The sequence below is a fragment of the Octopus sinensis genome, linkage group LG24 (genome assembly GCF_006345805.1).
Source record: "Octopus sinensis linkage group LG24, ASM634580v1, whole genome shotgun sequence".
Lineage (NCBI taxonomy): Eukaryota > Metazoa > Mollusca > Cephalopoda > Octopoda > Octopodidae > Octopus > Octopus sinensis.
Genome location: NC_043020.1, coordinates 16,633,828 through 16,661,673, shown reverse-complemented (window position 1 = coordinate 16,661,673; position 27,846 = coordinate 16,633,828). Strand labels below are relative to the sequence as shown.

Genomic DNA, 27,846 nt, shown 5'->3' with positions numbered 1-27,846 from the left:
TCATCACTCTATGTTGATTCTGTTCATTCAGAGCATTGTAATTGACAAAGTGGAAATAAGAGATGAAGTAGAGTAAGAGGGAGAAAGAAGTGAGAGCACGAAGAGGGAAACTGAATGAGCTAGGAAGAAATAGGAGAGACACTGTTAGGTGGAGTAATGGAAGAGAGACAGTATGTGTGATTAAAGTAAAAACTTGTGCATAGTAATTGAAACACAACAAATAAACTTAACATGCCAGCAAAGTTTAAATACTATGAATGATGAATATACTGTAACACAACCATTACTAAACACTTTAAACAAGCTACAGTATCGTAAAGAAATACCACATTGGAAAATATTTGTAAAAGCCATTCATTAGAACTAATTCTGTGGTATTTACAAGTAAATAAAGCTCTGAAAAATTCACGAGTTGTCAGGTCACCATTAAAGTCTTCATGTAATATATGTAAAGTAAAAGTTAGCCTTCCCTGATGCATGTGGCACAAGTTGACCTCGACAAGATGATTTCAAACAACACCTGGCAATTACACAGTTTCCCCACCGTTTGCTGCAGTGAACTATATCTCTGTATGTTACTTATTGACTGCTGCACAAGTGGAATCGTGACAAATTATTCACAAACTGTTATCTGAAGCTTTAGTTTTTTGGGGTTTTTTTTATTAGCAAAATGAAATAAAAAAAAAAAGCCCACATCCATTGATATCCAATTATAAATTACTGTAAGAAATCAATGGAAAATGATTGCAGTCAGAAAATATTTGTATAAAAGGTTAGTAAGAAATTAAGATTTAGTACCAGGAAACCGTAGTGTTGTTCTCTTCGCTGCTTTAATGAATAGATAATAGAAGGAGACTGTGCTTTCAGTATGATTGAGTTTAATGATTCTAAGTGTTCCATGGTTTCATTAGTAAATTCTGGCAAGCTACCAGATAGAGTGAGCAAGACAGAGATAAATTGTTTAATCAATTTATGAGATTTCTTGAGGAGAATAGCTGGATAAAATTCAGTTTTGGTTTGAAGCTACAATATTGATTTCTTTCTCTGGAATGAAGAGGAAACAAGTGGAAAAACCGAAGTAGTTTACCACAATAAGTTACTGTTACTTAGTAAAACAAACATCAGAGTGGACATCACTGCAGGCATTCAAGAGTCATGTGGTGGTTTTAAACTGTATGACAGCTTAACTCTTTGGGTACCAACCTAGCAGAAACTGTTTCTGGTTCTGTGAAGAAGAGCCATTTGGGACAGAAAGTCGCTAAAGAGATCATAGAATGTGTGACGAAAGAAATTTGACAAACTGAAAATAATTGCAGCGTGGAAGGTGTTTATAAGCCATTTAAGAAACACACAAAAACCGTTAGATTCACTTCAACATTTAAATTTGATTTGTCAAAATATTTTCATCGCTTAGAGACTGCGACCTAGCATGGAATTTTGTCAGTGAACAGGTCGCGGTCTCAAAGCAATGAAAATATTTTGGCAAATTAAATTTAAATGTTGAAGTGAATCTAACGGTTTTTGTGTGTTTCTTAAATGGCTTATAAACACCTTCCCCACTGCAATTGTTTTTGTTCCAGCACACGATCTCTGATCAGGTTACTTGCTATGCAAGTACATCTCCGTAAAAATCTAAAAATAATAATACTGAAACTAAAATGAAGACCATATAAATAGTGCATGTGTTTAATTGTCAAAAGATGACCATTTCCAAATACAACAACAAAATTAAAAGCTTCCACCGAAATTTGATATTAATTTATGTTTCAAACACAAGATTCATAATGGCAAAGCTATTTTACTAAACTTCTAATTATTTTCTAAATTATTTAGAATAAAGGCAGTGTTTTTAAACAGAAATATGACAAAAAATTGTTAAATATGGCATGCTAAAAGATCAAGTAAAACTCCCTCTGGTCTCTATGGTTTTCATCTCCATATTCCACACGCAACAATTTAGTTTGTCTGAGACTATGTATAATGAGACACTGGTCCAAAGATGTGTGTGGCATCACATGGTTGTGAAGCAAATTTCAGAACCACATGGCTATACTTGTGACAACACACTATTAATTATCTGATTTTCTACTAGCTGAATTAATTCAAATGTCATTTTTAGAAGAAATAATAACATTATTATTATTAGTATTAATAAAAAAAAAAAAAAAAAAAAATAATAATAATAATAATAATCCTTTCTACAATGGACACAAGGCGTGAAATTTTGAGGGAGGGTCAAGTCAATTACATTGATCCCAGAACTCAACTGGTACTTATTTTATGGACTCCAAAATGCAGGAGTTTTAATTGCAAGTCTGTCAACACAATGCAATACTGACTTCAAAAAAAAAAAAAAAGAAATAATAGTAATTATATGTGTATGTATAATACATAAAGTTATTTTTTCGGCTGTTAGTGTGTGAGTATTTCTGTATGTATTTGTGTATGTGTGTCTGTGTCTTTCAACATTAGACAATGCAACACAAACTTTAAAAAAACTTTCCCTATAAAGATAGGTGGTTGTTGAGAGAAAAATACAGTGACAGAAAGAATGTGTGAAAATAGAATTAAAAGTTATTTCAAGAAAAAAATATGTTGAGCATATCCATGTGATCATTGTAGTAGGTTTTTGCTGAAGGATCCATTTCCTCTTGACTAAGTTGTTATCCAGAAGTGTAATGACAGGTATGACTAGTAATAATTTATAATTGATAGATAAGATCCAGATATTCTCCATATAGAATACACTTAGTAGAGCTCAAGAGATTTAAGCTTGAGTGGGTATATGAGTAAATGTAAGGATAAGCAAGTTAGGCAGGTCAATATACAAAGTATATCAAATATATGAAATACAAAAAATGTATATATGTATACAGATAAAAAGGTCTAATTTACAGAGAGTACAAATGATATAGAGAATTAAAGGGGTGAAGGAAAAGAATTACAAATTCATATATTAATGTAGTGATACAGCCTTAAAATACTGCCACCACTGAATGCTTTCCCAGTTACACCACTTTTCATACTTCTTTGATAGACAGTAATATATTAAAAGGCAAACTTACCCTACTGGGGTCTATGGGATTGTCTTCAAGGTGCACAACTGGGCCTGGATGGGTTTTTCGTGACCTGCAAATGAGACAAATATGTACAGTGGGTCATTAAGGTAATTTTAAACACAAACAATTTCATACATAGAAATAGAATATCGTAGATAGATTGCAGAGGTACGATGTAGCAAAAGTGACAGAGTATCAGGGAGTAGTTTCTAGATGTTTCTAGAACTAAAGAGAGGAAGGATGTGCCAAAAGTGAAGGTCCTACCATGTCTCGACCCTCCTATTACATCCCCCTGCCCCATACTATATCTGTGGATTTTATGCTAATATTGGCCTAATAAACCAACTCAGGAGCCATAATGCGACCCACCTGAGACTGTCCTTGGTTCTACAACACAAACTTACTGTTCGAAAGTGATTTAAATTATAATCTTCTATCAAAATTTTGTTAATTTGTTCCAGACATCAGCTTAATAAGAAAGTTATTTTACTAAATTCTTAAATATTCAAAAATTAACTGAAACAAAGGCAAAGTATCTCAACAGAAATCATCATCATCATCATCATCATCATCATTTAGCATCCACTTTCCATGCTAGCATGGGTTGGACGGTGCAACTGGGGTCTGGGAAGCCAGTAGGCTGCACCAGGCCCAGTCTGATCTGGCAAGGTTTCTACGGCTGGATGCCCTTCCTAACGCCAACCACTCCACAAGTGTAGTGGGTGCTTTTTACGTGCCACTGGCACAGGTGCCAGACGACGCTGGCAAACGGCCACAATCGGATGGTGCTTTTTACGTGCCACCGGCACGGCGGCCAGGCGAGGCTGGCAACGGCCACGATCGGATTACGTGCCACATGGTAACAAAATGCTTAATGTTCCACTTTGGCATTGTAAGAAGGGTTGGATAGGTATGTACAGCTGTACATATGCTATATCGTGGTTAAGCCTAACACTAGGTGCTTGTTTTTAACTATCTCATTTCATATCTTGCTAAAATATATATTAAATGCACAAATCACATTTTTCTTTCCTAGCATAAAGCTTATTTGATAATACAGGCACCCATATTTATCCTGAGATTAAGATATAAATCATTTTAAATGATGACAACAGCAATGCTATTGTTAAGCAGGAATAGTTCAAGATTGAAATAAATTGGTTTACTATCAAAGAATGATATTTGCTGAAGATGCCAAGAAGATTCAGAGAGAGAGGGGGAGGGAGAGATAGAGAGGGGAAAGAGAGTTAGAGAGAGAAAGAGTTAGAGAGAGAGAGAGACAGAGAAGAGAAAATAGTTTCCTAGGATCCAACTATTTACTTTATAGTTAAGTAGTTAAGAGATTGGATATTGACTATACAATATCAACAATTCAAACACAGCCGCCACAGACATCAGCACATTGTACTGCACCCTGCCAATGTGATACATATAACCTGATTCCACAGTGTTGCAAGTTGAAACCCAATCACAGACGTTGCACTTTACTGATCTGAGCGAGAGGTTCAAATATACAACCACATCATTCAAACATGAAAAGAAAGAAAAAAATATGGTTCAAAATAATTCATCCGTGAAGCATTTACAGGAACATACATTTAATTTTTCTTCTTTCTATTTTTATTTCTTCTTTCTAGTTTTCATGTTTATATTTTTAGTTTATTCTTTCATGTTTGGGTTGTTGTTGTTGTTATATGCCTTCTCCACTCTGTCATGGTTTACTAGCTTCATACACAAATGTTTAAACTAATCCGATAAATAAAATACAAGTCAGTAGAACAAGGAAAGAAAACAAAGTTGAAATTTAAGGAAACTGGAGACGGCTTTGTGTTAGAATAAAATAAAATAAAATAGAAAAAAATCCTAGAATTTTATCAAGAATTTATCTCTTCTTATGGCATATGAACAAATTTTATGAACACAGAAAGGTAGCTGAGAAAAGAAAGTCAAAACCTAAAGAAACAACAGTTTAAATTGACTAGAAGAGAAAAGTTTAGCTGAAGCATGAGTAACTGTAACAACAGTATCAGAAGCTCTGAGAGGACTTACTGGTTGGTGAAGTGGGGAAGTGGTTTTTTATACAAATGGTTACTGAAGTACTGTAGATAGAACTAACGATAATATGACGAGAGCCAAAGAATGAAAGGAAAACATTTAGAAAGATATATTGATAACAGACTTCTTGGTATGTAATATACATACATACATATAAAGAAGACACAACAAACAGAATGTTTATTGTGGTATAATATATAAAGTGAACCCAAAGGATGTTTATAGAAATGTATAATCTGTTGAATGTAGAACAAAAAGGCTGGGTGTTAAAGATAGCCAACAAATAGACGAAGGAGAAACAAGAGTATTGATTAAATGCAGACAGCAAAAAGAAGATGCAATGATGCATGATGGGACAAAGAAAACGGTGAGCTAGTGTTGTCAGGAACTCATGATGGCAAGTATTTTCAGAGACTGAACTTGTTATCTTTAGGCTTTCCTTGGTAATTGTTTTTATTCTATTGTTATATTTTGGGATGGTCATTTTTTTTTTTCCAAATAAACACACACACTGTATATTCATTTTTCACTCGTTTATTATTGTTCTATGATGTTAGAAGGACAGAATGGACTTGGTAGAGCAGGAGGATACACATGGATAGAAAGGATCACTGAAGAGGTCACATATGTATGACAAAAGATTTCCAGACAATGGACATAAGAATATTAATAAACAAATGAAAAATAAATATATAGTGCCTGTGTTTATTTGGCAGGAAAGGGGAAAAAATGACCATCCCGAAATATAACAATATCTGTTTCAACACATGGTTTCACGTCAAGAAACTTGCAAAATGAATTCACGTTTTTATTCTATTTTCTTACATTAATTCCCCATGCGAAAATAGAAAAGAGGAAGACACTTCTCTTAATCTCATCACTGTGTGGTAAGAAGCCTACTTCCTGACCACAATGGTTCTGTGCTCAGTATCACTCGGGCAAGTATCTTTTGAGCTGACCAAAGTCTTATGAGAGGATTTGGTAGACAGAAACTAAAAGAAGTCAATCGTACATGTACGTATGTACCTACCTACCTTCTCTGTCTACACATCTGTCTATCTATCTCTTCTATGTCTACATATCTGTCTGTCTATCTATCTATCTATATATATGTATATAGGTGGGTGCAAAAGTAGGTATACAGTAAGTATAACAGCAATGTTATAATACTTAATTCATTAAAATGATTAGCACATTAAATTAATTAGCCTCATTTTTTATATTTTCAGTGTCACTAACCATAACAATACATTTATTATAACTATAATATTTCCATTCTAAGTTTTAATTCTTTTGATAAATATAAACGAGAATTGTACATGTTTTCTTTTTTTTTTTCATAACTGTATACCTACTTTTGCACCACCCTGTATATATCTATATGCATATGTCTTTGTGTCTGTGCTTGTCAGCTGGTGTTAGTTTGTTTATGTCCCCATAACTTAGCTGTTCAGCAAAAGGGAACGATAGAATAATTAGCAAATGTAAAAAAGAAAAAAAAAGAAGTACTGAGGTTAATTCCTTCTTCAAGGCATTGCCCCAGCATGGCTGTCATCTTAATGACTGAAGTTAGTAAAAAATAAAAAGGATCTGTATTATTTCTGGCACAAATGTTTGATAGTCTGGTGCCTTTTCTGCTGTTAACCACTCAAATTATAAAGAAGGAATCTGGTATCAATGATGTAGGCTGCAGCAAGAAGAGTTCTATAGCTTACACTGTGGTGGGACACAATGACTGTGAGAAGATTTGATCTTAGCATAAAGGCTGTAGTAAGATTTGAAGTGAACTAGTCAAAGAAAGAGATAGGAAAGTTTATTTATTACTAGCAGTTTCGCCCGGCGTTGCTCGGGTTTGTAAGGGAAATAACTATATAAGCATTTTTAGAGATGTAAAGTATAATAGCCATCTCAATATGGCTAACCACAAAGGGGGAGTGTAACTGTAGCTTTTTACGTTCTGAGATTTAATAATACATTTTTAGAGAGTTACTTCCCTTATATAATAGCAAAAAAATGCATTAAAAATGGGAAAAAATGATGGTAATTTTTTTTTTAAATCGTAGACTCATCGTAGATGCGCGCTAATACCCAGAAGGGCTTGATATGAATCACGACTATAAGATGGTTACACTGCACCGCAAAATGTGGGAGTAGTTAGGAATCTAAATCGTAGGAGACAGACACACAACTTCACTTTTATATATAAAGATTTAAAAATCAAATAATGATAATGTACATAAATAAGTAGTCAGGTGTTTTTGAAAACAGCAGGAAAAGAAAAATGCAGTTCTGTCATGAATGGTCAATATGTCTGTGGAAGTAGGACTGAGACAATGTAGAAAAGCTGCAACTATTTTCTAAGGGAATGGTGGAATCAGCAATGGAAACTAAATCTCAATAAGATGCTGCCAAGAATTCCTCATAAAGCAGGCATCAGACACAAAATATTTGAATTATATTCACGGGGAGATTTCAAAAGATTTGCTGAGAAGAATACACTGTGCAATGTTGAACGGATATTAAATCAACATTTAGAATGCCACATAAATTGCTTTCTTTTCACGAATAATTGACAGAACTGAAGATAACTATATAAACATCAACAGAGGAAAGGCTAGACTGTTTTGCAGTGAACAGAATAAATAAATATTGAAACAGACAATAACCATAAAGTGATTCATATTCTTAATTTTGTTTTAAAAGACACAAAGGTCAAAATCTTGAAAATTTGATGGATTATTGAAGTATTTTCTCTTATTTGCTTTTTTTTACTTCTAAGTATTTTAAAATTTATTTGTTTGATATATGAGAGTCTATCAATTCACCAGAAAAACAAAATGCAATGAAAACAAGGACTTTGATAACACGTTATTCACATGGTTTTAAACTGAGTGTAAGAATTTATTTCAAAGTTCATTTTTGCTTTTTCTTTGTATTGTTTTGACAACATAACTGCCCACCTCTCCCTTGTCTAGAAAATTTCCAGACTATTTATTAGGAGAACAGCTATTTTCTTGTACTGAATCATTATTTTCTTGTTAGTAATTGATTTACCATCTTCATATGAACATAACTACAAAAAAAAAAAAAAAGAAACTTTACTTATCTCAGACTGTTATATTCTATTTTTATATTTAATCGCTTGCTGAAGGTGGTGGATGGACAAAATCACTACAGTATTGGAAAATGCCCTGTAATAATTGTTCAGGTTCTTTACATTCTGAGTTCAAATCACACTAATAATATCTTACTAACAACAGCTCTGAGCACCTTTTCAAACTCCACCTGTGGACATGTTTACTAAGTCAGAAAACAACACAGCCCCCATGACTTTCGGAAACATTTTTTCACGCTAAGAGTTGCTGAAGCATGGAACAAACTGCCAGCATTAGTTGTTAGTTGTCGGAGCACTGCATCCTTCAAAACTTCCATGCTTCCTGAGATTCGCCAACACTACACCTGATTTTCTCCCCTCCATACACACACAAGCATGTATCTGACTCATACATTGTTCGCTTTCCAGACATTTGTACATTACAGCATATGCTTTATACACATTTTTGACAAGTTGTGGTGCACCTTAGCACTGTATACAATAATTTCATTATTATTATTTATACTGAAGTTAACTGTTTTCAAGGATTTGTTTTTATTCCACTAAACTAGTTTAATAATAGAATGACCAGTTGTAATGTCAACAAGAAATTTAAACATCACGTCGGGTGAATAGTTTTTAAGGTGGTGCTCCAGCATGGCTGCAGTCAAACGACCGAAACATGTAAAAGAATAAATCATATCACTGTATTATTCAGATAGTGATAAGTTGAACCATGGGATGTCAACATTCATGCACATAGGCTAGTCACAAGCATGGCTGTGTGGTAAGAGACTCGCTTCCCAACTGCATGGTTCTGGGTTCAGTCCCACTGCATGGCACCTTAGGCAAGTGCCTTATACTATAGCCTTGGGCCAACCAAAGCCTTATGAGTGGATTTGGTAGACAGAAACTGAAAGAAGCTGATTGTATATATTTATGTGTGTGTCTTTGTTTGTCCCCCTACCATCATTTGACAACTGATGTTGGTGTGTTTACGTCCCCGTAACTTAGCAGTTCGACAAAAGAAGCCAATAGAATAAGTACCAGGCTTACAAAGAATAAGTCCTGGTGTTGATTTTTTTTGACTAAAGGCAGTGCTCCAGCCAAATGACTGAAACAAGTAAAAGAATAAAAGAATATGCATGCTGGCATAAGTGTATGAGACACATCTATCTAACTGTCTATGTATTCAATGGGCTTTCATACAATTTCTGTCTATCAATTCTGTTCACAAGCCATTGGTCAGCCCAGGGTTATAATATAAAAACAGTTGCCCAAGGCACTGTGGAATAAGATTGCAACCACAACTACATGGTTATGAAGCAAATTTGTTAACTACATACCCATGCTACACGTTATGTATGAGGGTTGTATAAAAAAAGGCGGCGAGCTAGCAGAATCGTTAGCACATCGGGTGAAATGCTTAGCGGTATTTTGGCTGCCGTTACGTTGTGAGTTCAAATTCCGCCGAGGTCGACTTTGCCTTTCATCCTTTCGGGGTCGATAAATTAAGTACCAGTTAAGCACTGGGGTCGATATAATCGACTTAATACCTATGTCTGTCCATGTTTGACCCCTCTATGTTTAGCCCCTTAGTAGGAATAACATATGTTTTAAGCAACACAAGTCATTCAAACTGCACATGTTGGTAGAGTAATTCTTCCTCTACAATATCTGTTCTTCCTCATAGCAGGCAAGTAATGGGTTGTAACCAGAAGCAATGTGTAGTCACTGAGTTCTTGATGAAGAAGTATGAAGGCTGTACAACACCTACAGGAGGCTTCATGTTGTTTAAGGAGATGGCACCACTGGCAAGAACAACGTGCACAAATGGATGAAGTTCAAGGGAAGGAGGAACCAGAATGGAAGATGAGAAATGAAGTGGGAGTTCATCAACTGTGATCACAGATGGGAATCACCAGCAAATGGACAAATGAGATTCAGTAAGGTTGCTGCACAGTTGGACTGTAATAACAATGCATTACAAAAGATAGTGGAAGGAAATCTGCTCTGATCTGCTGGAAGCATTTGAAGTCAATGAGGACGTTTTTTTTCCCTGGCCATGTCCCCCACTCTCTCAGCTGAGAGGTCTTTGTTTTGCAGGCTCACAGGTGCTGGTGCCACATAAAAAGGACCCATTGTGGTGTCATGTAAAAAGCACCCATACTGGTATCATATAGAAAAGTATCTGTCTGTAGCAGGTAAAAAGCACATGAGCTGGTGCTACATAGAAAAGCACCTGTGCTGGTGCCATGTAGAATAAGCACCTGTGATGGTGTCACATAGAAAAGCACCTGTGCTGGTGCCATGTAGAATAAGCACCTGCGCTGGTGCTACATAGAAAAGCACCTGTGATGGTGCCATGTGGAAAAAGCACCTGTGCTGGTGTCACATAGAAAAGTACCTGTGCTGGTATCACAGAGAAAAGCACCTGTGCTGGTGTCAGAGAAAAGCGTTTGTGCTGGTGCCATATAGAAAAGCACTTGTGCTGGTGTCACATAGAAAAACACTTGTGCCGGTGCCATATAGAATGCACTCATGCTGATGTCACAATAAGAACACACATGCCAATGCTCTATAAAAAGCACTCGTGCTGGTACCACATGGCAGCACACATGTTGGTAGCATGTAAAAAGCATCCAGTACACTCTGTAAAGTGGCTGGTGTTAGGAAGGGCAACCAGCTATAGAATCAATGCCAAAATAGACAGTTGGAACCTGGATAGCTCACTGGCTGACTAGCTCCTGTCAAACCATCCAACCTATGACAACATGAAAAATGGAGGTTAAATGAGGATTATGAACCAAAACATTATGGCTCAGTCTAAGGAATGGTGACACACCACTTCTTGAAATATATCGAGCTGGCAGAAATGTTTGCAAGCCGGACGAAATGCGTAGCCGTATTTCATCTGCCATTATGTTCTGAGTTCAAATTCCGCCGAGGTCGACTTTGCCTTTCATCCTCTCGGGGTCGATAAAAAAAGTACCAGTTTCGCACTGGGTCGATGTAATCAACTTAATCCCTTTGTCTGTCCTTGTTTGTCCCCTCTATGTTTAGCCCCTTGTGTGTAGTAAAGAAATATATATATATATATATATATATATATATATATATACACACACACACATGCAAATCCACATACAAGTATATATTCTATTGGTATATAAATACTGAGTTTTCTGATGAACTAAATACTTATTCATTAACAAGTGAATTTAATCACTATTTTTGTTTCCAAATTAACTTATACTACACTTGAGTTCTGTTAATTTCACAAGAGAATGAGGAATATTCTTTGAATATATGTAAATAACAGATACATCTAATTATTTTTAATGAAGCAATGGTTTTTAAATACTTTTTCTAATAATTACAAAATTTTTCTGCAGGAGAAGGGGAAGAAAAAACAGAAGACAAATTGTTTATCATTTTTGAGATAACTTTTTATTCCTGTGCCAAAAATTCATCAAAATAGACAAAATTATTTTCATTTGTAGTAATTGCATTATTCAAATCTTCCAAAAGTAATCAAAAATATTTAGCTATCTTTATAACATCTATGTACAGAAACTCAGACTGAATATATTACCATGTGTCTTTAAATGTATGCACACTTACATATATGCATGTATGTGTGTGTGTTTGTGTGTGTGTTTGTGTGTGTGTGTATGTGTCTATATGACACCAGCATGGGTGCTTTTTACATGACACCACAACGGGTGCTTTTTATGTAGCACCATTTATGCTGGTATGGGTTAGACAGTTTGACTGGAGCTGATAAACTGGAGAGCTGCACCAAGTTCCAATTGCCTGTATTGGCATGGGTTTTATAGCTGGATGCCCCTCCTAATGCCAACCACTGCAAGAGTGTAATGAGTGCCTTTTACATGCCAACAACATGGGTACCATTTACATGAAACTGGCAACAGTAGCCTCTTTCAAACCAAACTAATATACGATATTAGAAACTTTAGAAGGCCTAAAAAGAAGTTTGTATTTTCTGATAAGACCAACAACCTGTATGAAGTTGCTAGTGATATATATAATTTTAAATTAATAATAGAAGGGTAAAATTTATTAATTATATTAATTAATTAATTAATCAATTAATTAACAATTTTACCAAGTAGATCAGTACATTAAAATAACCTTTATAGGTAAAATTATCCACATAATTATAATTAGGGTTCAGCTAACTGCTTCACCACATACCGAAATTAGAAAAAGGAGTTAAAAATTCTTTTCCTGCTACTATAAGAATCTCAATGACGGTAAACATACTTTTTTATGAAGGCAAAGAGAAAAATTTCGGTATGTGGAGAACTTGGGACAAACTACTGAAGCCTGATCTCAAAACTTTGAGCCTCATGCAGGAAATGACAGAGGACTGAGATATGTGGTGCATTGCTGTACTCAAGAAGACCTGCCCACCACGACAGAATTGAGATACTAAAACTAAGGTGTTACGTAAAAGGTATTGGTGTGGGTGCTGGTGCCACATAAAAAGCACCTAGTGCACTCTCTGAAGAGGTTGGGATTAGAAACCAAGCCAAAACAGGCTTTGGAGCTACCAGTTCTTATCAAGTCTTCCAACCAGTGTCAGCATGGAAAATGGACATTAAATGATGATGATGATAATATATATATATATATATATATATACGCGCGTGTGTGTGTGTAGACAAGAAATTACAATAAATATAAGTTACATCATGTTTGTAAATACACATCACCGTTGTGGTTGTTTAGAAAACTGCATTGAATGTCCCAAGTGAAATTGGTTGTTTAACCAGGGGAATATTTTATTGCATTATGTTACAGAGAACCACAATGGTGAAACGTGTATAGGAACAAATGATATAAACTTGTGTTTACAGAAATTTCTCCTATGTTTGTTTTGTATATCATAACTAGTAATAATCCTTTCTGCCGTAGGCACAAGGCCTGAAATTTTGGTGTGGGGTGGATAGTCAGGTACATCAACCCCCAGTGCTCAACTGGTACTTATTTTATCGACCCTGAAAGGATGAAAGGGAAAAGTGACCTTGGCAGAGTTTGAACTCAGAACATAAAGAAAAATGAAATGCCACTAAGCCTGGTGTGCTAATAATTCTGCTAGCTCGCCACTCTAATATATATAACAATAATAATAATAATAATAACAATAATAATAATAATAATCCTTTCTATTATATGCACATTTTGGGTGGGGAGGGGCCTAGTCAATTATAACAACCTCAGTGCATAACTGGTACTTATTTCATCAACCATGATAGGATGAAAGGTAAAGTTGACCTCAGCAGAGTTTGAACGCAGAAAATAAAAAGATGGACAAAAATGCTACTAAGCGTATCACCTGACACAATAACAATTCTGCTAGCTAGCCACCTTAATAATGACGGTAATAATAACCTTTTCTACTAAAGGCACAAGGCCTAAAATTTGGGGAAAGGAGACTAGTTGAATACATTGACTCCAGTATTTCACTAGTACTTAATTTATTGACTCTGAAAGGATGAAAGGCAAAGTCGGCCTTGGCGGAATTTGAACTCAGAATGTAGTGACAGGCGAAATACTTCTAAGCATTTTGTCCAGTGCACTAATGATTCTGCCAGCTCGCTGCTTTAACAATAATAATAATAATAATAATAATCATCGTTTAACGTATGCTTTCCATGCTAGTATGGGTTGGACGATTTGACTGAGGACTGGTGGACCAAATGGCTGCACCAGACTCCAATCTGATCTGACAGAGTTTCTGCAGCTGGATGCCCTTCCTAATGCCAACCACTCCGAGAGTGTAGTGGGTGCTTTTACGTGCCACCAGCATGAGGGCCAGTCAGGCGGTACTGGCAACGGCCACGCTCAAATGGTGTTTTTACGTGCCACCTGCACAGGAGCCAGTCCAGCAGCACTGGCAATGACCTTGCTCAAATGTTTTTCATGTGCCGCTAGTAAGGCAAGGCTGGTAACAATAATAATAAGCAAAGTAGAAACCTAAGTGCTATACTAGAAGCTGGCTGGCTGATGTTAATCTATGAGGAGCTCTAAAACTCAGCAGCAGAAGCCATATACTTCTTTTCCATATTTTTGTGTGAGTGATTACATTCTAATCAACCAATTCATGTGTAAGAAAGAATTAAAAAAATGGTAGACATTGCTTATAATTAAAATTTCATGGTCTCCTGAGATTGCCTTATTTCAATATATGAGTGTGCATGGGTGTGTGTGTGTAGGTGTGTGTATATGAGTATGTGTGCATGTAAATGCATGTGGGCATGTGAGTGTCTATGTGTGAGCATGTTGGTAAGAGTATGTGTGTGTAAGAGTATGTGTGTGTATGTGTGTGTGTTTGTATACATATATACTTAATCCATATATACATATATATATATATATATATATAATATATATATATATCTGTGTATATGTACCTGTATATTTGTTCATGCACGTGTGTGTACAAGTGAGTTGAGTCAAGAGTCATAGGAAGAGTCTCAGAAAGGAATCAATCCCTTCCAATTTGTAATGATAAAAGAGCAGAGGTTAGTTTACTGGACAATCTGAATACAAACAATTTAGGGAAGTGTGACATTGTCCTCTATATAACCAAGATACCTCTTCACCAGGTACAAGCTTAATGCAATGCTTGCAAATGACACTGGTGCCAAGATGTGTCAGCTAGCCTAACTTAGTGGCTTTTCTCTTAGATAAATATTAATGACACATAGAAGAGAGAGTCTTATATGAATGGTTAACTGCCACTCTTCCTCAAAAGATCTGGTACGGACCTGTGCATACAAGTGCAGAGATGTAGTAAACCTAGACTGGAGCCCTACATCCATACACACAGACATATACAGGTGCAGGTATGGGTGAAGTTTCGTAAGAAGTTTGCTTTCCAAGCACATGGCTTCAGGTTCAGTCCCACTGCATGGCACCCAAGGTGCCATGCAGTGGGACTGGACTTGGAACCATGTGAATGGGAAGTAAGCTTCTTAACACACAGCCATGCCTGTGCCTATATAAACAAATTTTCTTTAGGAATTGGATCTTGAAGCACATGAAGCTATAAATAACAGCATGTAAATATTGGGCTGAAAATTCCTTTTGGATAGAAAAGTCAAAAGCTGCTCAAAGTTTTCTATCCAAAAGTTGGTTTTCAACCTAATATTTATGTGCTGTTGTTTATATCTTTATAAGCCTTTTGAGATCTAGTTTCAAAAAACAAAAAGCTTCATGTTCTCTTCAAAGATTATAGATTCTTATAACATCAACAATATATATATATATACACACTAGCAGTATCGCCTGGCGTTGCTCGGGTTTGTAAGGGAAATAACTATATAAGCATTTTTAGAGAGTTACTTCCCTTATATAATAGCAAAAAAAATGTATTGAAAATGGGAAAAATGATGGTAAATTTTTTTTTAAATCGTAGACTCATCGTAGACGCACGCTAATACCCAGAAGGGCTCGATATGAATCACGACTATAAGATACCCGCTTTTGGTTAAACTGCACTGCAAAATGTGGGAGTAGTTAGGAATCTAAATCGTAGGAGACAGACACACAACTTCACTTTTATATATAAAGATATACAGGGTGACCCAAAAGTAGGTTTATGGTTATCATGTAGGCACTTCAAATTTCTTTTAAACCATTTTATTACACTTATATTTCTTACAAACTGAAAAGGGAGCTTGACAAAATTAACTAAATTAGCATAGAATGATTTCCTATTTTTTTATAATTAAGATCTAAACTGTTAATATATGAATGCAAAAGAGATAGTTGAATAACTGTAAAGCTACTTTTGGGCCACCCTGTACATGCATGTGTGTGTGTATGTATACACACACACACACACACACACACACACACATATATATATATATATATATATATACAAAATACAAAATGGGACAAGAACGCAAAACATCCGGACAGTTAGGTGATATAAAAATGGGACAACAAAACATCCAGATACAAAGTAAACAAGGACGGGTCATTCGAAGTTTTCTTTCCTCAGTCGAGTACCAGATTATCTTCGCAATTTTGGCTGATTATACTCGAGATTGCTCCAATCTGGCCAGCCCCAAGGAAAAATTAAGCTAAGAGCATTAGATTCCTTGGAAGAAAGCAGCGAATATATACAAAAACAAGGACGGAAAAAAAATGGACAATGTTACACAAATGCAATAAAAATAATAACAGGACAACAAAAATAGGAATGGAGAAAATTCCATCTGCAATTGCTGACTACATTGTACATTACTGATGATCATTTCTATTGTGCCAGCATATTTAGATATAGAAAAGAGATACAAAATACCAGTCAATATAAGCAAAAATATATGCTAACACATTATCAAGGCAAATTATAGCCAGCACTATTGAATCACATTTTAAGGTTCTCTTTCCCTCAATCTCTTCATACTATATATATAGGAGCACTCCGTCGGTTTCGACAATGAGGGTCCCAGCTGATACGATCAACGGAACAGCTTGCTCGTGATATTAACGTGCAAGTGGCTGAGCACTCCACAGACACGTGTACCCATAACGTAGTTCTCGAGGAGATTCAACGTGACACAGAGTGTGACAAGGCTGGCTCCTTGAAATACAGGTACAAGAGAAACAGGAAGAAAGAGTGAGAGACAGTTGTGGTGAAAAAGTACAGCAGGGTTCACCACCACCCCTTGCCGGAGCCTTGTGGAGCTTTTAGGTGTTTTCGCTCAATAAACACTCACAATGCCCGGTCTGGGAATCGAAACCGCGATTCCGCTGCCCTAACCACTGGGCCATTGCGCCTCCACTCTCTTCATACACACACTTTTATTAAAGCTACAAAATTACCACAAGACTGTTACTCAGAGTTTCAAGTTCCCGTTTGGCAGACAGTTGTGATGAAAACTGACAAACAGGCAATGTGAAACTTGTGATAATTTTGCAGTATTAATAAAAGCATATTACTCTGCCTTTGCTATTCGAGAACCATTTTTTTCCTCCTTGTTTTGCCTTCATGTGCTAACTTGTGTGTGTGTGTGTGTGTGTATATGTATTTTTTATTTGTTTCAGTCATTTGACTGCGGCCTTGCTGGAGCACCGCCTTTAGTCGAGCAAATCGACCCCAGGACTTATTCTTTGTAGGCCTAGTACTTATTCTATCGGTCTCTCTTGCCGAACCACTAAGTGACAGGGATGTAAATACATGGGCATCGGTTGTCAAGCGATGTTGGGGGGACAAACACAGACACACAAACATATACATATATACGATGGGCTTCTTTCAGTTTCCGTCAACCAAATCCACTCACAAGGCTTTGGTCAGCCTGAAGCTATAGTAGAAGACCCTTGCCCAAGGTGCCATGCAATGGGACTGAACCCAGAACCATGTGGTTGGTAAGCAAGCTACTAACCACACAGCCACTCCTGCGCCTATATATATATATATTTCTTTATTACCTACAAGGGGCTAAACACAGAGGGGACAAACAAGGACAGACATAGGTATTAAGTCGATTACATCGACCCCAGTGCGTAACTGGTACTTAATTTATCGACCCCGAAAGGATGAAAGGCAAAGTCGACCTCGGCGGAATTTGAACTCACAACGTAACGCAGACGAAATACCACTAAACATTTCGCCCGGCATGCTAACGTTTCTGCCAGCTCGCCTTATATATATATATATATATATGTGTGTGTGTGTGTGTGGTGTGTGTGTGTGTATAAAAACAGTGTTAGTGTTGAGCTGCTTTCTTAGCCATTTAGTGACAGAGACCAATAAATAAGAATGCAAAACTGAAATCACTGTTGGCATCAATACAAGTGATTGTATTAAGTAAAAAAAAAAAAAAAGAATAAAAAGACCCTTAAAAGTAGTGTCTCAGCATAGTCACATGAGAATCCAGTGGTTGAAACCAGTAAAAGAATAAGCAAATAAAGGAAATGCAAAGTAAAACCCAGATTATTTTACATCATTCTAGCATGGACCTAATGAGTAACTAATACCATGTTGTTAGAAAGCTTGCTACAAATCTAGTCACATATTAACATCTGATCTTATTAACTTGGTTTCAAAGAGGATCTAATGCTGAGGTCTTTGGACTGAGAAGAGGAGAGGTTTACTCTTTTGAATTAGGTGAAACCAAATTGTTCTTGAAATTATTCATTTCCCATCAAAGTTTATCATTATCGTCGTGAATGCCGCTTGTTATACATTCCATCAACTGATGTAGACATAAATTACATGTTTTACAAATTTGCAAAATTGGCCAATTTCTGTTGATAGCGCAGGATACACATATACATGCAAGTGTACACACACAGACACAGACATATAGGAGACACAGGACATAGACACATACAATACTGACACACACACACACAGGGCATGGACAGACAGACAGACATACACGTGTGTGGACACACATGCACGTGTAAGATTGTTCTTGGTTTATAGAATTTGTATTTAGTGTGTTTGATGAATGTGGCTCCATCGACAAATTGTGAATTCACCACCACTTTTACTAGTTGTTAGTAGCTAACTGGAGAGAAAGTAAGAGGAGAGAAAGTGAGGAGGGAGGGAGGAAGCAAGAGGAGGGGTAAAGTAAGAAGGGGAGAAAGGAGGAGGGGGAAAAAGCAAGAGGGAGAGAAAGCAAAAGGGGAGAAAGTAGGACAAAGGGGAAAAGCGAGAAGAGGAGAAAGAAGGAGGGGAATAAAGTGAAATGTGAAAGGGGGTAGGAAGTGAGAGGGGGTGAAAGTGAGAAGGGGAGAGAGAATGAGAAGGGGAGAGAGCAAGAAGGGGAAGAGAGCGAGAAAGAGAAGAGTGCAAAAAGGGGAGGTAAGAGGGGAAGAGAGTGAGAGGCAGAAAAGCAAGGGGAGAAAGGAGGAGATCCTCATGGATCCCTCAAGATTAATGAGACTGACACTATTAACAGCTCTCTTAAACAGTTGCAAGGTGGGAATTCCAGAATGCTGGCATTTTGTGGAGTGAAATACTGAGTGCAGACGTTAGTAAAGTGCATAGGGGGAAACGGTGGACAAAATAACGGTGGGGTTGTAAGAGCAGAACTATTCTGAGATAAGAGCAATACCATCCCAGATGTAGGAGCAACAGTGTCCCAGATGTGGAAATAGCGCTGTCTTAGGTGTAGGTAAAGATTACCTTCTTGAGTCATGTCAACTGGTTTCCATGGCGTATAAATTGCCCACCTGGACAGGACACCAGTCCGTCGCAGGATTACTCATTTTTGCCAGCTGAGTGGAAGCAATGTGAAATGAAGTGTTTTGCTCAAGAACACAATGTGTCACCCGGTCAAGGAATCAAAACCACAATCTTACGATCTTAAGTCACGCACCTCCACCTCTCAAGCGTAGGAACAATACCATTGTAGAAGTAGGAGCAACACTGTCCCAGCTATGGGAGAAATACCATTGTAGAAGTGGTAGCAGCACATCCTAGGTATTGAGGCAATACTCTAATATGAGTCTTACTCAAACTTTGTAGAGGATCAGTAGTGGCTGGGAGAAAAAGTATATTTTTTCCTTAGCTCTAAAGAAGGAAGGCAAATCATTTCTATATTGATGATGTGCATTTGCCAGGAGAGATTCTCAGTTGATTTCTAGCTTGTGAGGCGGCAACTGTGAAAGATTTAGTTATGTGTTATTTCACAACCATCGCAGTGCAAAGCGCTCCTCATTAATGCAGTTTGTGAGAAGGTTGTGATCTGTAAACAGTTGTAAGTAGGAACCAGAAAAGAAGAATAAACATGTAAATTGAATTCGTAAAATGGAAAAAAAGAATAAAAACGCACTATGTATGTCAAAATAAAATGGAAGAGATGAATAAGAACGCGATGTCAAACAAGTTACATGATGGTCAGCATGCCATATCTGGTACCAATATCACACAGCTTTGCTGCAATTTTCTTGTTGATCATGTTGAGGGAGTATAGGTGGTGGTGTACAATAGTATTTCTTTTGATATTGATTATGTCTTTGTTGCCAAAACAGACACAACTGACCTGACACTCTTGAAGGATGATTACAAATTTCTGTTTATGGGGTCAGAATAGATTTGGTGTGAGAGGTCAAGATTGTATGTGGTCGACGCTTAGGATGCATCAAAGTTGAAAAAAAAAAACAGCGCAGGAGTGGCTGTGTGGTAAGTAGCTTGTTTACCAACCACATGGTTCCGGGTTCATTCCCACTGCGTGGCACCTTGGGCAAGTGTCTTCTACTATAGCCTCGGGCCGATCAAAGCCTTGTGAGTGGATTTGGTAGACGGAAACTGAAAGAAGCCCGTTGTATATATATATGCGTGTGTGTGTTTGTGTGTCTGTGTTTGTTCCCCTAGCATTGCTTGACAACCGATGCTGGTGTGTTTGTGTCCCCGTTACTTAGTGGTTCGGCAAAAGAGACCGATAGAATAAGTACTGGGCTTACAAAAGAATAAGTCCCGGGGTCGAGTTGTTTGACTAAAGGCGGTGCTCCAGCATGGCCGCAGTCAAATGACTGAAACAAGTAAAAGAGTAAGAGAGAGTCTGTCTGATGGAACTCCATCAACATATGTCATCCAGTGTGATCTAACAGGAAGCCACAAATCTAAAGGATGGGAGACAGATAGAATGCATGGGTGGGCAGTTTTGAGAGAAAACTCATGTTAGCCATGGTCAGATCCTTTACTGGTGTTGACAGTTTTCACCAGATTTCTCAACTGTGACTGACCATTGGTGATTGACATAGGAGAGAAGGCAGACAATAGGTGTGGTTATATGCAAGCTGTGTAGGTGGTTGTTAATGTAGGAAGTTTAACCCTTTTGTTACTGCATTTATTTTGAGATGCTCTGGGTTTCTTTCAATTATTCTAAATATAAAATGAATTTAGTAAAATAACTTAGTTATCATTAAACTAGTGTTAGGAACGTAACTAGTGACTAAGGCTTGGTGGAATATTCTAATTCGAAACTTATGGAAACAAGACATTTTACCACAGAGCCGGTTTTGGCCGGGTTAGTAACAAAAGGGTTAAGGTGTAAATGGCTGTCTCTATCACCTTTGAGATATTGCGGTGGCAGTGAGTAGGGTCAGAGGGGTTGTTCTTCCTGAGAAATGGATACATTGGAATGTCTTCCCAAAGATCAGGATAGATTGCTGAGGAGAGAAAGAGGAAGAGAGAAAAAGAGGTAGAAGAGTTTGGTGTGGGTGGGTGGCAACTAAGGAGAGCACTATTTGAGAGTAATAGAAGGGACATTATCAGGGCTGGCAGCCTTGTTGGCTTCAAGTGACTGTAGATATTTTTGTGCTTGGTTGAAAAGTGGAGGAAATAAGGATTGTGTAAGATTGGCAGGGGTCCTTTTAGCAAGGGACTGAAAGAGTTAATTGTAGTTTAAGAGGTGGGGGAACTTGTTAAAGTTGCAGAAACAAGTAAAAGTCATCCAGTTTGTAAGGGTAGGCAATTTTCTTGCCTGCACAAATTGGATTGTGGCTATGAGCAAACTATTTTGTAGATCGACTTGGGGTTGTGAGTTTTGCCTCTGAATAGGATAATGAAGTGATATGCTTTAGAGGATGGCTTGGCTATGTTTACATACCTTGCTGTTTCTTATTTCTTTATTGCCCACAAGGGGCTAAACATAGAGGGGCAAACAAAGACAAAGGGATCAAGTCGATTACATCGACCTCAGTGTGTAACTGGTACTTAATTTATCGACTCTGAAAGGATGAAAGGCAAAGTCAACCTCGGCAGAATTTGAACTCAAAACATAATGGCAGATGAAATACTGCCAAGCATTTCGCCCGACTTGCTAACATTTCTGCCAGCTTGCACATACTTTGCTGTGTCTGATAGGTTAAGTGCAAAGTACAGGGGCTATCAGGGAAAGTTGACATAGAAATGTCAGAGCTGTGACCAGTCAAGTGACTTGATGCATTATAAAGGTCTCAGAGGTAGGGTGGGGTAGGGGAAAGCATTTTATACTATTTGTGTTTGAGTTGTTACAATAAAGCAGTGTAAAGAAGACCCAACATGTGCAGCGATGCCAATCTGGAAGTGCTTAGGGTAGGGGATAAGAACGATGTTCTGCAAGTAGGTGATGAAACTATTTGATGTGGAAAGTTAAGGATTGCATTGCAAAAGTTTCAGTATCTGCACTAGCTGCATAAATAGCAGTGCATAAAAGCACAGTGTAAGAAACTTGCTAAGTGCTGAAATCACTGAGGACAATGGGCTTAACCTCTTTTGTTACTATATTTCTGTCCCCAGCATGGCCGCAGCCTTCGGGCTAAAACATTTTTAAGGATTTAAGGATATGCTGTCTTTGTTTCAATTAATTTTTAAAATAATTCTTTTCTTCTTTTACTTGTTTCAGTCTGTGGACTGTGGCCATGCTGTAGCACTGCCTTGAATTTTTAATCAACAAATCGACCCCCAGGACTTATTTTCTTAAAGCCTAGTACTTATCAGTCTCTTTTGCTGAACCACATAAGTTATGGGGATGTAAACACACCAACACCAGTTGTCAAGCAGTGATGGGGGAACAAACATGGACACAAACGATACACACACACATCACATATATGTATACAACAGGCTTCTTTCAGTTTCTGTATACCAAATACATGGACAAGGCTTTGGTTGGCCTGAGACTAAAGTAGAAGATACTCGCCCAAGGTGCCATGCAGTGGGACTGAACCTGGAACCATGAGTTGCAAAGCGAGCCTCTTACCACACAGCCACACCTGCATCTAATGAGGTATTTAGTGAAATAACTTTATCATTATTAAGCTGGGATTTGGAGCAAATTAACATAAAATTTTGATGGAAGATTATAATTGAGACTACTTTAAAACAGTAAGCTTACATTAGAGGACCTGGGGCAGTCTCAGACAGGTTGGTATCAAAAGGGTTAAAGAGGGGTGAAATGAAGTGGATGTCTTCAGTGCAGGAAAAGACATGGCTGGAAAGTTGGTGGTAGTTGAATGAGTTTAGAAAGCGGTGGTGGATAAATATGCATAGAGAAGAGTGGAGAAGAGAGGCTTTGAGAGAGAGTAACTGAAAGTCACTGTTGCTGTTGTCTAGGTTAGAAAAGTGAGTGGTGAAGAAAGCAAAATCCACACATGGGCAGGTACTATCTTTTGGCCTGAAGCTTAAATAAGAGCTGATGTAATTTGGACAGAAAGAGAATAGCTGAGACATGTGAGAAAGGTTGAGTGATAGGAAAATGGTCAAGAGATATGACAATGGTTGAGAGATAGGAGAATGGGCGAGAGATAGGAGAATGGGTGAGAGATAGGAGAATGGGCGAGAGATAGGAGAATGGGCGAGAGATAGGAGAATGGGCGAGAGATAGGAGAATGGGTGAGAGATAGGAGAATGGGTGAGAGATAGGAGAATGGGTGAGAGATAGGAAAATGGGCGAGAGATAGGAGAATGGTCGAGAAATAGGAGAATGGGCGAGAGATAGGAGCAAGGTTGACAAATATGAGTCTTGGACAATAACAGTATGGGTAATTTGCACGCTGTGGGGGGGGGGAGGTTATGTGACTGTTTTATTAGTCAGGATAATTGTCATTTATAGATTTATCTATAAGGCTTTGTTGGAGATTTAGGAATGCAAACAGTTCTTCACATCTTTTATTGATGCTGCAGGTGTGGGTAAGTGAGAGATGTAGATTAGTCCTTAGATCAAATGTAACTTGTATTGTTCACTCAAAATGTGACACCTGTATCATTTTCTGGCAGCAAAAAAAAAAAAAAAATTTTTTTAAATAATAAAATAAACAACACAAAAACTGTTTCTACCTCCACGGGGACCAATCAGCAGTTAACGGAATCCCTTGGAACAAATATTATCAGATGCTGTTGCCAATAATATTTGTTAACCCTTCCCCCCCCCCACCACACACTCCCTGGCATCAAATGAAAAGAAAACAAAAACATTCTGTAGTTGCTAGTTTGAATTCTGTAAGTATTGTGTTGATCATGATTAGGATAAACGACTTATATCAATATATTTGTTTTCAGGCGTAAGCTGTTTGGTGAACACCACACTTGAGTAGTGCGTAGATGAAGTGTTAGATTGCTTTGATGTCCGGCCATTCATGCTGTGTAGTAAAGATTGTTTGCCAACATAACATGGCAGTCCTGGTTTAGGACTAGTGTTGCTCTAATTTAGCCTCAGGAGACGTCATCTCCAGCTGGCTATACGACACGATCTGTGTCCTTATGTTTTCGAACAAGGGAATCTAGCACTCTCACTCAGCTCAAATCAATATCTGTGTATTGCGATTTCTGGGTTATTTTCCTTCATCAGCACAGAATAATTGCTCGGCTAGAGGTGGCGCTGCCGAATTCTCGCTTGAAATACTGTTGCTGAATATCTCACATTGTGAGATTTAGAAATAGTAATTTTTGATATTCATGCTGTTCCTGAGTCTCTTTTAAGTGGTTTCAAATTTTGGCACAAGGCCAGTAATTTTGGGGGCATAGGTTAAGTCGATTTCACCAATCCCAGTGCTGGATTTTATTGATCCCCACCAAAAAAGATGAAAGAGAAAGATGACCTTCGCGGAATTTCCACACAGAACATAAAGATGGACAAAATGCTGTTAAGCATTTTGTCTGGCATACTAATGATTCGGAAAATTTGCTGCTTTAGAATCTCTTTTAATTGAAAAGGGAGGTTATTGGACAAACAGAGAATAGCTGAGACGTATGAGAATGGTTGAGAAATACGAGAATGGTGGAGAGATACAAGAATGGTCGAGAGATGCGAGAATGGTCGAGAGATATGAGAATGGTCGAGAGATAGGAGAATGGTTGAGAGATAGGAGAATGGTTGAGAGATACAAGAATTGTGGAGAGATGCGAGAATGGTCGAGAGATATGAGAATGGTTGAGAGATATGAGAATGGTCGAGAGATAGGAGAATGGTTGAGAGATACAAGAATGGTCGAGAGATGCGAGAATGGTCAAGAGATATAAGAATGGTTGAGAGATATGAGAATAGTTGAGAGATAGGAAAATGGTGGAGAGATGCGAGAATGGTCGAGAGATATGAGAATGGTTGAGAAATATAAGAATGGTGGAGAGATACAAGAATGGTCGAGAGATGCGAGAATGGTTGAGAGATACAAGCTCTTCTAAACCCATTGCAATGCTGGAAACCTTTCTGCATCATCAGCAGGTATCTCACGGTCACAAATGTTTCAGCCTTAGCCTGTACACTTCACCTGAGTGGGGCAGCAAGGACTGAACTAATGTTCATCATATTTATTTATCCCCAATTAAACCAGGATGTTGTGTTAGAACAAACTATACTGAGGTAGATAGCATGAGAGAAACTCTCATATTGTCTTTTTGGTGCAAAATGCACTCGTTTATACCACTAGTGAGGAAATAAACCCCCATCACCTCAAGCACTGAGACCAGCACATCATGTGATTTCAACGATCCTTGGTTTTGTCAATGATGGACACGTGATTGCTAAAAACAGCAGTGACTCATTTCCCCACGAGTGATATATAGACTAACAGTGCCATTAGAAAGTGAACTTGTTAAAAAAAAATATATCAGTGACAGAGGCAGTATTAATATCAAGTTGAGAAATCTCACATCTCTTATCTATGGTTCATCTCTGATGTCTATCATGTGCACACTTTTTAGCTTTTTATGTCAGCTGAAAGGAGGTGGTGCCAAGGCACACATGAATCCCATTCTGTTCTCTTTCATCTAGCATTAAGGTCACCTTTCCCTACTTTTCCAAAAGCATCTACTGCCTGAAAACGAGATAACCTGATTAAAACCACCAGCACCATCATGCACTACTACTACTACTACTACTAATAATAATAATAATAATTATTTCTACTATAGGCACAAGGCCTGAAATTTGAGGGAAGGGGCAAGCTGATTACACTGACTCCAGTACTCAACCATGATGGAATTAGACCAAGGTGGCAAGCTGGCAGAAACGTTAGCATGCCGGGCGAAATGCTTAGCAGTATTTCGTCTGCCATTACGTTCTGAGTTCAAGTTCCGCTGAGGTCGACTTTGCCTTTCATCCTTTCGGGGTCGATAAATTAAGTACCAGTTACACACTGGGGTCGATCTAATCAACTTAATCTCTTTGTCTGCCCTTATTTGTCCCCTCCATATTTAGCCCCTTGTGGGCAATAAAGAAATAGGAATTAGACCTCTGAATGTAAAGATGGCTGAAATGCCGCTAAGCATTTTGCCTGGTATGCTAAGGATTGTGCCAGCTCATTGCCCTAATAATAATATAATAATAATAATAATAATAATAATAATTTCTATTTTACACACAAGGCCTGAAATTCTAGGGGAGGTGGGTAGTTAATTACTTTGATCTCAGTGCTCAACTGGTATGTATTTTATTGATCAATCGATAGAGAGACAGATATGCATATAACACGTGTGTGAGAGAGAGAGAGAGAGAAAGAGAGATTTATGTAGAATCCAGTGTTTTAATACTGGAATACATTAAAAGATGTCTAAATGACTGAGATGAGTTGTTTGTTAAGACTATAATTTTTCCAGACTATTAACTTTGTCATTAGAATCTATATTTACATTATTTATTGTAAATATTCATCAAAACCAAGATGAAAAGCAAAACTGACAAAGCTTAAATACCACAAGGCATTTTAATCTACTGCTCTACTGTTTATTACTGCCATCCAGTGTCCTGAAAACAAGATAACCTGATTAAAACTACCACCACTACCATAATAATAATAATAAAAATAATAATGATGATAATAAAATAATAATAATTCTTTCTACTAAAAGCACAAGGTCTGAAATTTGGTGGGAGAGGACTAGGCGATTATATCGATTCCAGTGTTCCAAGGTGGCGAGCGGACAGAAATGTTAACACGCCGGGTGAAATGCGTAGCCGTATTTTGTCTGTCGTTACGTTCTGAGTTCAAATTCCGCTGTGGTCGACTTTGCCTTTAATTTTTCGGGGTCGATAAATTAAGTACCAGTTACGCACTGGAGTCGATGTAATCGACTTAATCTGTTTGTCCTCATTTGTCCCCTCTGTGTTTAGCCCCTTGTGGGTAGTAAAGAAATATATATTGATTCCAGTGTTTTACTGGTACTTAATCTATTGACCCTGAAAAGATGAAAGGTCAAGTTGACCTTGGCATAATTTGAACTCAGAATGTAGAGATGGATGAAATGCTGCTAAGCATTTTACCCAGTGTGCTAATGATTCTGCCAGCTTGCCACCTAAACAATAATAATAATAATGATTTCAAATTTTGGTACTAGATCAACAAGTTTGGGGTTTGATTACATTGATCTCAGTATTCAACTGGTACTTATTTTATTGACCCTAAAATGATGAAGGGCAAAGTTAGCCTTGGCAGAATTTAAACTCAAGGCGGCAAGTTGGCAGAAACGTTAGCAAGCCGGTGAAATGCTTTGTGGTATTTCGTCCGCCACTGCGTTCTGAGTTCAAATTCCGCCGAGGTCGACTTTGCCTTTCATCCTTTCGGGGTCGATAAATTAAGTACCAGTTACGCACTGGGGTCGATGTAATCGACTTAATCCCTTTGTCTGTCCTTGTTTGTCTCCTCTGTGTTTAGCCCCTTGTG

General features: G+C 37.6%; 1 protein-coding gene across 1 annotated transcript in view; it reads right to left on the bottom strand.

Moving 5' to 3' along the window:
• LOC115224093 (syntaxin-binding protein 5) overlaps window positions 1–27,846 on the bottom strand; it is a 370,435-nt gene that overhangs the window by 240,602 nt on the left and 101,987 nt on the right. The window contains exon 5 of the mRNA XM_036513088.1: window positions 3,066–3,129. Coding sequence (XP_036368981.1) covers window positions 3,066–3,129 — 64 coding nt within the window. The remainder of the gene's footprint in view (window positions 1–3,065; window positions 3,130–27,846) is intronic.